Genomic DNA, 12719 nt, shown 5'->3' on the forward strand with positions numbered 1-12719 from the left:
GTATTGTCCACAGATAATAATGATAATAAAAATATCAGTGTAAAAGTTCTTTTTTGCAATTTCCACACAAGAAATCTACAATGTCTCATGAACGTCACATTGGAACTACACACATGAAAGAACGGAAAATTGGTTGAGCTAGGATTTACTCAAAACATCTGCAACAAGAAGTCCATACAGTATATTCACTGAACAAATAACAATTTCAGCACACATGTTATCATTAGCCTAGGAGTTCATATTTGTCTGAAGTACAGTCAAGAGGAGAATGAGTCTTCTTCAAAAATATCATTCATAAGTTAAATGTGTGAATGTTGAACCAAAATAAAAAAAAATAACGCAAACAATATTTGACAGATGAGTAGAGTGATATAAAACATGAATGATTTGAACAGTAAAAAAAACCCCAGTCATATTATTTTATGAACATACATGTTCACCTACAGATGAAGATCAATGAAACTGATTAGCGATACTTAATCACAAAGCTTCACAAACAATCCCTCCCAATAATTTCCCAGAAAGGTTTCACAGTCTTCTTCTGAAGAATCATGCTTATACTGAACAAAGATTATATTTCATATCTTATTTAAGAGTGTTACAAAAATGAATTAATATTAGATATTCATTGGTTTTGAAATGGATTTAGATTTTGTTAGAAATTGAGCTTTTTGTGGGTTAATGGAGCAGGAAAAGCAGCAATCACAGTAGTAGGTCCTTGTTCTCATAAGCTATTATGTAGTTTGGAAAATAAATAACACCCAGTGTTTCTAAATACATAAGAAAATAGATTCACTACATTGACTGAATATTCTGTTACATAATAAAAGCAACCACAAGGAAGAAAATAATTAAGAGTGAAAACCTCTAAAGGTCAGTAAAGAAGAGAGTGGTTTAGATTGTAGAAAATAAAATTTTTCAAAGGGAGAAAGCAAAACCAATCTCACTGCTCCCAAGCTTCTTAACATGGTGTGATTTTTGTCTTATTAACTTGCACAATAGCAACATATAAACCCCATTATAATCTGCCACCTTGACAACAATCCTTTCAGTTCTAGTCTCCTTGACAGAAATGTTTCCATCTCCAACTCAAAACACAGCTGGTTGGTATCTTCCTAGCCTGGAGCTCTCATGTAAATAATCAAACCCTTTTTGGACACCTTTCTGGCTTACCATTTTCTACTGTATCGGACTCAGAGTTCTGGTTCCATACCTACCACTCCCTCTTCTACTTACCACCTTCACAGTTTATCAACCTACTCTCATTTCCATGTACTCACCCTATCAATCAGCTTTGAACATGTTTTATTGATTGCTCCTTACAATCAGCTTTTGTATCAAAGGGAATGTGTGAATGTTTTTTACTAGGAAGAACAAACTCAGAAGTGACAGAGAAGGAGTGCTCAAAATTCTCTGCAGTATGAGCTGGAAAAAATGCCATATCAATCCCAGTACCAATTCCAGCTGTTTAGCTTCCCTATAGCTGCTAAACTAACTAACTGTAGAAAGTACTGATGTGAGTCACCCTCTTCAAAAATCTGTCAAAATCTTGGCCAAATATTTTTGACTAAATAGATAATTCAATTTCAGTGCAGTAAGGTGTTTTGGCAAGGAGCAGCAGCTAAAATGCTTTAAAATGAAAGAGATTTGTAGGTAAATCCATCTTCATCCCTCCTGGTTTCATTCATATGAGCTCATATGAGTCAGAAGACTCCTAAGCGATGTTGCCATTATATCCACCTGAGAGACAGGAATGAGAATTCTCTCACTTCTACTAAAGCTGAGGTAGAGCTCATGAGAACCTACAGCTGCAATCACAGAGGAGATCAGGGGTTTCTTCAGAAAGTTCTGCAATCATTGAAAATTAAATTAATGTAATTTATATTATTCCCCTCTGTCCTGCCATCATCTATATCGTTCTACAGCTATATCTATGTCACTAACCATTAATGAACAGACTGGAGAAATGCTGGAGAAATTGAGTATGAAGCAGCACAGAAGACCTCAAACCCAGAGAAAACTGAACACAAATCTTTCCATAAAAGAGGGATGTGCTTATTCCACTATGTGCAGTCACTACTCAAAAAGCTGTGTAAATGGCTCTGTAACTACATACAGGTTCTGGGAGAGTCCTACAATACACAAACAATTGTTCAAGTATGTGAAAGTCATGGGTTTGAATAAACAAAATGCAACCCTTCAGCTCCATACTCTCTCTAGGACAGAGGGAAAGACTATGAAAGGGAACACGGAACTGACAGGAAAGCAATTTCTTTCCTAATACAGGTAAACATTAATCTCTTTAGTAAATGGACACCAAAAGAAATACCCAGAGAAGTTATTTTTATTGTTTTATAAATCTAGCAGTTTTGAGAATCAGTCTGACTGTTATTTCAGAATAGCTAACCAAAGCTGAAGTGCTGATTTCTGACATAGCTATCATGTCCTCTTTTGAAAACCTGCTTTCATTTTAGCTGTTCATCTTTGATCAACTGATTGTATCAAAAAAGGGGTTCAGCTTGGGTTCAGCTGAGGAGTAGAGCAGAGGAAATCCTGTGTATGTTTGTTACAGAGCTACCAGAAGTGATAGTAGGCTATTTTAAGTTTTTTTAACTGTCAACCAATTCTACTTACCCAGCTTTAAATGTTAGTACTTATGGTTCAGTTTATGCTGCTGCTGACCTTTACAATCAAGGAAACTGGAAGACAACAGGTGTCAAATATACAAGGATGTATATTGTATCTAAGTGAAAATAGTTACATAAAAATGAGCTTTGTTGTTTCTTTGTTTGAAAACTGTGAATGACACCTACTGATAATAATAATGTTTTAATTTGACTCTCAAAGTGCTTAAAGAATACTTATTATAAATTATTATAAATGCAAATAAATATCATAGATAAATAGAAGATTTACCGAGCTAATCCAAAGATCCTTTTATTTTGAATGCTCATAGACCTTGTTTTGCTTATTTCCAGAACTGCACTGACAGGAAATAATTTGTCACTACTTTTATTTTACAGACAAGAAACCAGAACACAAGAAGCTTTGGAAGAGCAAAGTTAGAACTCGTTTAGGATCCTGAACTGACCCTAACTACAAACATTTTGATATCTCTTATATTAAACACACTGACAGACATTTGAGGAGGGGAAAGAATTTGAATCAGGACAGCTGTTATATCAGGTGTGAAAGGCCATTTATAATGTTTAAAAGCAGAATGTAGTTAAACATTGTTAAACAATGTACTACAAGGGAATCCTGGATGCTGACACAAAATAATTGTTTTTTAAAAAAATAATATTTTCTCAGCACACAGTGGTTAAACTTCTCCCAGGAAAGGAATCATACATTCAAGAAGATTGAAAATATGCAAACCAAGTAATTTCATTGCTCTAATAGTTCCATGTTAAGGGTAGCTTTTTCTTCCATTAGATTATCTCTTTCTCTTTCCTATGGTTAACCAGTGCAGGCTATCAATTAGATCATAAATAACCTCATCCCAGCATATCTGCTATGCAGTTAAGCTAATTACTTGATTGCAGGCAGCCCAAACCTCAAGTGGATGTTCCCCTCTACAATTCTGGCAAAGGCTTCAGGAGTTCCTGGCTATGTTATATAAAAATTTAACACACTCCTTACCAGAGATCAAGTGGAATTATAAACACTGCAGCAGGTTTGATATTGTAGCAGATTATTACTGTAGGGTTTTTTTTGCTTTTATTTCAGTTCATAGTAGCCCAATACTAGTGTTAAATCCTTAATTCAGAGTGGAAGTCTCCAAAAAACTAGCTGTTTCAAGACCCAAAATAGTAATTATTAAAATACTGTATTTAACACAAATGACTGGGAGGTAATTTTAATGATCAAACTTAATTTCATAACTGATATACAAAATGGAGTAAATATTTTTTTTTTTTTATTCCCTACAAGTTGCTCATTAATACTACTAAACAGATGTATCTCTCTTTATGCTAAGGATGAAATAAATTATTTTCACACTTTAAAGCACGTAAAAATGGACTTTGACTCCCTTAAACAGTAGGTAAGCAAAGAGTCTTTCAGTAGGTATATATTTTTAGTCAGAAAGAATAATAACCTGCTTACCTTGCTGGCTTTCATTACTGGATGTGAAAAGCGTTTTTACCAAAGGCATTATAAATGGGAGTGCTTAAACACAGTGTCTAAATATCATGATACTTGTTCCTGTGATACCATGTGTGTGGTATAAACACAAACTTACACCAAATTTGTACTGATTTCTACTACTGATTTTATCACTTCTCACTGTCTTGTACATATCATGCCTAACTTCTGAGCGTGAGGTGAAGTGCACGTCTTTTGCTCACTGTTGCTATTTTACCTACCAATATTTCTCATTTCTTCATCTTAAGAATCAGCTCAAGTGTTTGAGCTGGATACAGGCAATTGTTAAACACTGGCCAAACTCAACAATTAATGTGTTCAACCTATTCAACCTACTATAAAAAAAAAAAAATTGAGAAGATTTCTATTCTAGCATGCATAGTATTTATATGAAAGAGACTACTGGTTGATGACTAAACTATCAAGTATATAAGATTAATTTCAGTTGCAACTTATCATTGAGTTCCCTTTAAATGTTTGTTTGGGCCTGAACTCATTTGAATATCAAAAGAAATCTGTTGTAATATTTGGACAAATCACATTTTTGAGGAGTGAATGAAAAAAAAATTAGCAGCCTGAAAAACCTGACATTTGGCACTAGCGTATGGGTTTTTAAAATGCCAGAGTTCATATATCTATTTTTAGATATACTTAATTAAATAAGCCTTTTGAGACAGAAGACCATTTCATCAGCAATACTAATTTTCTGGGTTTATAGTTTTTTAACTGTAGAAAAATTCAGTATTATCTTACCTGTTTAAAAGCAGTGATAAAATGCAGCCTTAACTGACTCAAACTGATTAAAAACTTCTTAAGTAAGAAGAGCTAATTAGAACCTAAAGGTCATGAATAAACGCCACAGTGACTGTACCCTACTACTTCCTTCACAGTACTTTCCCTAATATACTGGAAAAACTTCCACTGAGTTTCTCACTGAGTTGCTAAGCCCAGTTTCAATCTGTAAACATTCTGCACACAGTAATTTGCATTAGTTCCACATAATGTACAGCAGCATTAATTGAGTGGATAGCGTCTGTACATCTGTTAGCTATTAGTCTTTAATTCATTAGATCTTTATCATTTACCTGAGCAGCCCATCAAGATCAGGGAAAGGAGACCTTGGCTCATGTCATCTGTAGAACAGAACAGCCTGGAATATTTAATTCTCTTGTGTATGTCCAGTTACTTTATATGAACAATGTTCTCACAACTTTTGGTAAAGGACTTTGAAATTGCTCTTTTGTGTGAACTACACATTCAAAAATTATCTAGCTCTTATCTGTGCAACTGCTGTGAAACTATGGCAAATACCATGAGAGCTGTTTTAAATTACAATGCGCCTGGGATCTTTTTGATATGGCTAACTGAACTGCATTCCTCCAATTCCTTCAAGTTGCCTTCAAGTTTTGGCCCAATACAGAGCTGACAAAAATTGTTATTAGAACAGTATATTTACACAATCCAGTTGATTGCTGTGCTTATTTTTCTTTGGTAAGTCACAGATTTAAGTTTAAATGATCCCAGTGCTTCTAGTTCAGTATTGATATGGTTTGAAGTAGTAAGTATCCATCTCAGAGGTAATGAAATTTAGACGACTATAAAGACTTTTCCCTGATTTAAAAAAATGCTGAAAAATGTTATTTCACAAACAGTGCAACAAATAATGCAACAACTTGCACTGTATATTGCATATATTGATTTCAAATCACCTCTCCATCCTCCAGATTTGATGGTGAAGTCCTTTGGCAAATTATCTCAAATAATGTCCATCTTGAAATTGAGAGTGTCACAGACACTTTTAAATATTTATACCAGTATTACTTTGGGATGAATTCTACTTACCCTCATGGAAAGACTGTGGCTCTTGCTGGAATCCCACTGACCTGAAAAGTTTTCCTAAAACGTGCAAAGTTCTCTTAGATTGAGGAAATTTCAGAATTGTCACTATATATCTTATTAAAACAGGTAATGATTGTGAGAAGAGGCTTTCAACAAAGAAAATGTATTCGATCAATGAACCAGAAGATGAATGATTAGTCATTCTTACTAATTTAGCAGAGCTAAATTTATGTTTGCACTGATATATTGAGTAAGGAGCCATACATATTTGTTATATCTCTTGGCTACAGACATGGAAAGAGTGGCACAATAACTGGGTTTCAGCATATTACATCAATATGCTGAAACTACGAGGGAATGGCTTATATACTACAAATTAACAACAAGACCTAAAAAAAAATAATTCAAATTACATTAATTCTTGGCTTCACAAAATAGTATAAAAAGGAATAATTTTCACACAGGCTACAGATAGCTACACAAACAAGCCTGACTCTTCCCAGGAAAGTGATGCTATCAATGACTTATCTACACGGGTAGGCTTTACTCAGCCATGTAGTGCCAGACAGCTGACGGCACATAGTAGCTGCATGCAAATGAATAGCACATTTTAATTCACGATGAGTAATTTCTTGCAGGCACAGAGGAACTTTCTCAGAACTACATGTTTACTATAAATTAGGCTATAGCTCAAGTCCTGTTGTATCACTGGTCCCTCTGGGAGGGATTGTGCAGCCTAAGATAGAAATTTTATGAAAATTATCTGGGTGTCATTGCAATTCCACAATATGATTAAATTAAAAAAACCCACCACACACACAAAAAACAAACAAAAAACCCCCCAAAACCAAAACCACCAAACCAATCAAACAAACAAAACCCAAACCCCCATAATTAATTATCTCCCAAATCAACTTTTTATGTTTGTAAGGTACAGGAACAAAACAGAATTCTATTCTATACTGCTGGCAATTATGGATGTCCAGTTAGGTGGACATCGCAGTACACTTGAAGCTGCACATCTTCAAGCCAGTGTACTTCTCTGCAACTTTTGGCACAATTTTTACGTGAACACATAGTCCTGTCTTCGAAGATGTCTCAGCAGACAGAAAAGAAAGTGGGAGGAAAGAGGGAAATAAGGAAGAAGAGGGCATGGAAGGCTGACTATTACAAGATAGTGACAGAGAAGATAGGTTGCCTTTCTGAGAAGGAAAAGCAGCAGCCAGGACTGGAAAATAATGAACAGAACTTTAAAAGCTCATATGCCAGCTCATGCTTCAGTGATTTTCTCCATAACAATGCATTCTGAACATTTTAAAGGCTGAAAGTATAGCTGGCAGTAAAGATGAGACACAGTCCACTTCAGAGAGAACTTGGTTGATTTTATATATTGGCTACTGTACAGTTGAAAAGCTGAGTTATTGTTAGCCCTGGCATCTGCACTAGCTTTCAAAGGAAAGTGCAGGTTGATGTTTATGCCCTGTGGCAAAATCTGGCTTACTCCATCATAGTTTAGAGGTCTGATCTTTGTTCTTGGACTTCCTGTGATTCATTTTCATACTCTAATTTTAATGTGGTATTGCAACTCTGATTCCAATTATAGTCAGGCTTAGCTATGTCTTTATCATAACTAGAAAATGCCTCTGTTGTGATTTCTTGTCTGCAGGGCTTCTGGACTTCTGACTCTCCTGAGGACAAACAAATTTAGGACTTCTGCATAGGTGCATCTAAAAAGATATCAAAGCATAGTATATGACTAAAACAAAGTCTGAGCTACACTGACTCCAGGCACAAGCAAGTGCAAATATGCCAAGCCTTGCTGCCAACTCTAAAAGAGGTGAGTGATATTCAATCAGCTTCTCCCAAAGTAAATACAGACCACTCAGATAAAGCTAATAAACACACCAGATCACAGTAACAAACCTCTTGCTAAGGACAAGAAGCAGTATGGCACAAACCCCCCAAGATTTGACAAATTCAATTAGTTTTGACACGAGCCTAGAATCCTTAGAAAAGCATAGGTGGGCCTAAAGTCTCAATAGTGTAAATAATGCTACTTATTAGTCTTTATGTGCTTTACCGGAGTTTCACTTATGGTTCAGCACCTCCATTGTGTAAAGTCCTACAGACACAGGTAAAAAAAAACATTCCATGTCAAAGAGCAAATAGATATGTGGTGGATAGAAAGTAGAAGCCTAAATGTTCACCATGGATGCACACATCACTTAAATGTAAAAGTACTGACATAAGAGACAATGCTGATTCCTATCATAGCGTTACTTCAAATTGACTTTGCATTAAGTTTTATATAGATCACAGCCAGTCTTTTCAAACCCTCACCATTATACAATTTACTTCAGCTTTGATTTTGAATTTAATTCAGTATCATGTTTTACTGATACAGTCTGGTCACAATGAAAGGCTGACTTATAAAACTAAGATAATTCTGAGTTTTTAGAGTATCCTCAAAACCTTTCCCAGAATCTATTGCATCATTTGGGTTTTGTTCCATTTGCTATTATTTTTAATTGTTTTGCATTATTGAGAGTCAGCTGCAGTAACAAAACTCTTTGATGCTGATAGGTGCTAAGCTCTTACTGATGTCAGCAGGAGATACATGGGATCAGCACTCCTCAGGTTTCACCCTACGGTCTTCATTGGGTTGACAAATATAGCCACAGCCTGTGGGAGGTGGAACCTTTGCAAATCTCTGCAGTTTCAAATATTACAGCAATGACAGTCGTTAGTACTTAACAGAGCTCACTTCTCTAAAGAAGATCAAAATTCAAATTATGGCTTTGTAATAAGCTTCATATTTGGAGCTTTGGAGCTCAAACAAATTCTTTGGTACTATAAAAACAAACTGCTAATACCAGCCTACAGTGTTAAGAGAAATTATCTTTATAGTATCAATCATCAGAGAATTTTTCCCAAAATCTAACATGAAAGATGTGTAAACACTACCTTCAACAGTTGTTCTCTAAAATGTTTAGGATATTTTTTTCGTCTTGCAGATCTCTTCAAACCAAAATAAAATTAAATTAAACAAAACCCCCATCTGCTTTTAAAGAATAAATAAATAAATAAATAAATAAATAAATAAATAAATAAACAAACAAATAAATAAATAAAGCTTGTGTTTTGTTTATTTATTAAAATAATACCATAATTTTGAGGAATAAATGCAGTAACTTTGACAATAACATAAAGTATTGTCTCTTGCTTGGTATGACACTGAAATGTCTTGGTTTTGCTCATGCACAAAGTTGTAATATTATCATTTATTAATTTTTTTCATTTTCTTGTTCTTCGTAGGAAAAAAAAAAAGTTATAACGACCAATAAAACTATCACCTCAACCCAGACATTGTAAGTATTACTTTCTGGAGCCAATTTTGGATGGAGATGCCTGTGACCAAATCTTTGAAAAATGGTGTCGTGTTCCAGGACGTTGTATAATGATGCTTAAGGTTCTTGAGTTTTGACTAGACATCACATTCTGAAGCACTGATAAAAGTATGTTCTGCTCCTCTCACAGGCCTAGGTTTCAGATGTGCTCCATTCTTCATGATTTTCTGGTTACATAGCAGTCCTCAGACAGGCATTTAAACTTTCCTTTAAAGCATATTTAATGTTATGTCCCCTGATAAACAGGTTTATTTCCTATTAATGGGTTCTATAAAGATCATATTGGCTTGTTAAAAGCGAAATCTTCCCCTTTTAGCATCTAAGTAGGATGCTTCTTTATAGAAATATTATAATACAAACAAGGATAGAGAAGGGACTGTTTAGTTGTTCAGATCTCAGTGGTGTAACCTGTCCTCTGCTAAGTTTTCCAAAGTTTATTTCCTCTAGTTTTGGAAGTCCTAGGTGACTGTTCCTTCAGTCAAACTGAAATACCAGAACAGCAAGGAGTATTTCCCTAATTTCAGTCTCATGTATCCTTTTTTAAATCTCATCCCTTCACTCATCATTATAGCCCCATGGTATCAATCTTTTCTTGATGTGTATGAAATTCAAATATTTGTAAGCTGAAGGCTTGCCTTTTCAAAAGTATTCATATAATCTTTCTTCATGTATAAGTTCCTACAGCTTCTAAGGATTTTAATTGTTTTCTTTAGGTAGCCTGTATTCAAAAAGTTTGTGTTTTATTCTGGTGATCTGAAATCAAGAAATATTCCAAAAAATAGTGACACCAGATGCATACATGAGGGACTATGGCTTTCTTAGCTCTTTAAAGGCTTCATCTATACAAGTTGAATCAGCGATTTTTGTCCTCTACAGTACATTAAAAATTATTTATTGTCCACCATCACCCTGGTTTGTTTTGTCATTGCTGGGTTTTAGACTGTTCCCCACTGTCACTAATTGCAGAAAGGCAGCTGGATAGAAATGAAAACATGTAAAACTGCAACAACTTTCCTTCTGTTATCAAATCTGAAGGGCACTACTGGAGCTGAAAAAATGAATAATACCACTCTGGGACTCTGTGTGAATACAGTACCAGAAGATGCATTACTTCAGTGCATTTCCATAGCTGTTTCTATAGGCCAGCATCTGAATAAGCCCTAACTAAACTATTGCTGCCTTTCCCAAGATGCGTGCAGCACATAACAGCAGATATGCCAACTGTTCTTTCTCTGAAATGTCACCTTTTTACTACTGCCATGGTACAGTGACTGCTGGCAGTGCAGCAAAACAAAATTTGCACTCTGTGCTGGTTGGGGTAACTTGGTCTGATACGCACTGCAAACTGTAATTGAAAATGAGTATCTCACATCCTGAATTTCACATTATCTGCCGGCCAGCATTAAATAAGTGATGTGTCTCTTCAATCTTATGTGGCTCCTTGCAAGAGGCTATTTTTATTACTAAAGATCACCAATGTAAAAAAAATATTATTGGCTCAGATCTATTGTACTTGTGTCAGAATTAGTCATCAACAAATCATGCAGGTAGAAATGGAGTTATAGAATCATGTATTCAGAGAACTAGCTCTGTGTCTGACCATCTATGTGTTTTACAGGGCTATGTAGAATGTGGTATTTAGCTATGAACAGAAGTCAAATTGGACAATCTACTTGTGCTTTTTGCCCTAAAGAATCACACTGAGGCATGGCCTTGCTTCCAGTATAACAAAAAAATGTTAATTTTAGTGTGAGGTATCTTTAAAAAGAGCAACATAAAATAATCAGTTGTACACACTGAAAGGGTGTAGCTTGATCAACAGGAGACAATGCCAAGAAACTATGAGAAGCACAGATCAAAGATAAGCATGGAAATCATAGAAGATAAAGGAAACTACAAAAATATTTTCAAAATAGCTCATAGATATTGAACTGAGGAAAACTGCAGTTTCTGAATGGTTTCTTTAATTCTGAATAATAGAATAAAAGCATTTAGAACCCAGCAATTAGAGTTGGTTAACCACAACTTTCATTTACCAACATTGTAATGACTTAATTAACAGAACAGTGACAAAAGCAGTTTAGTTTCTGGTTTTGACAAAATATTGGACTTTAAATTTCAGTTTTGGTCATCCAGAAACAAGCTATATATTTTACTGAATTCACTGAATAGATTCTGGTGAAACATTTTGGTACAGTATAAACTGCACAGCGAAAGGGATGCCCCCTTTCTTCAAACATGCTCAGGAAATAGGGAACATTCCCCAGGACACTGAATACCACTTTCAGTTCTCGATAAACTGTCACTGAACTGTCTATGAATTTACACTGATCACCTTTAATGAGACCTACTTTTGAGTAGGAGAAGTTCCGAATCTAGTATTTAATTTAATTTGCCTGGATTTGATACTAACATATCAGTGGAGAGACTGCAGAATAGAATGAGAGCAATACACTCTTCAGTGTAACCTTTATGCTCAGATTGTCTTACTTTTCCATGTAATGTGCTGGCTCAGAATAATGGAGAGAACTGAGCCCATGTTTCTCTGCTATAATGAGCAGAAACTGTTGGAAAACAGATTGGTAATACTACTAATTCCTTGTGCCTCCTGTCTGGCAAGGATTCACAGGAAAAATCCATAGCTTCCATTACTTTGGTTTTGTTCATAATATTGAAAATTGAAATGAAACTTGTTGACCTGATTAAACCAGTATCTAATTCATTCTTAAATACTTTTTCTTCCATATTTTCCATTTATCTATTGAGTCAAAAATTATTTTTCTGTACTTCTTTAGTAATGACTACTGTAGATGAGTCAGATCTAGTCTAACATTATTTATTTGCTAATTAGTACAAAAATTCCTAGTAAAAGTAACTAATCTCATTAAGATTTTAGCATATTTTTGAAAGCAGCATTTTTAAATGTACTGAATTGTTCTCCAAAACAGTAGTATTTCCTCTTTAAAAGGCAGAAGCCAGGGTTTGTAGTCAAGGAATTATTCACTCTACAAAAAGAAAGAAAAGAGAAGGTTTGGGAAGGTTTGGGAAGGTTTAGGAAGGGAAGGTTTGGGAAGGGAAGGTTTGGGAAGGTTTGAGAAGGTTTGGGAAGGTTTGAGAAGGTTTGGGAAGGGAAGGAAAAAAGAAAGAAGAGGAGAGGAGAGGGTCGGAGAGGAGAGGGTCGGAGAGGGTCAGAGAGGGTTGGAGAGGAGAGTAAAAAGAAAAGAAGAAAGAAAAGAAAAGAAAAGAAAAGAAAAGAAAAGAAAAGAAAAGAAAAGAAAAGAAAAGAAAAGAAAAGAAAAGAAAAGAAAAGAAAAGAAAAGAAAAGAA

General features: G+C 35.0%; 1 protein-coding gene across 1 annotated transcript in view; it reads right to left on the bottom strand.

The window, feature by feature from the left end:
* PACRG (parkin coregulated) overlaps positions 1 to 12719 on the bottom strand; it is a 179512-nt gene that overhangs the window by 29570 nt on the left and 137223 nt on the right. The window contains exon 3 of the mRNA XM_064648982.1: positions 5989 to 6042. Within this exon, the coding sequence (XP_064505052.1) occupies positions 5989 to 6042 (54 nt within the window). The remainder of the gene's footprint in view (positions 1 to 5988; positions 6043 to 12719) is intronic.

Source organism: Pseudopipra pipra, chromosome 3, assembly GCF_036250125.1.
Source record: "Pseudopipra pipra isolate bDixPip1 chromosome 3, bDixPip1.hap1, whole genome shotgun sequence".
NCBI lineage: Eukaryota > Metazoa > Chordata > Aves > Passeriformes > Pipridae > Pseudopipra > Pseudopipra pipra.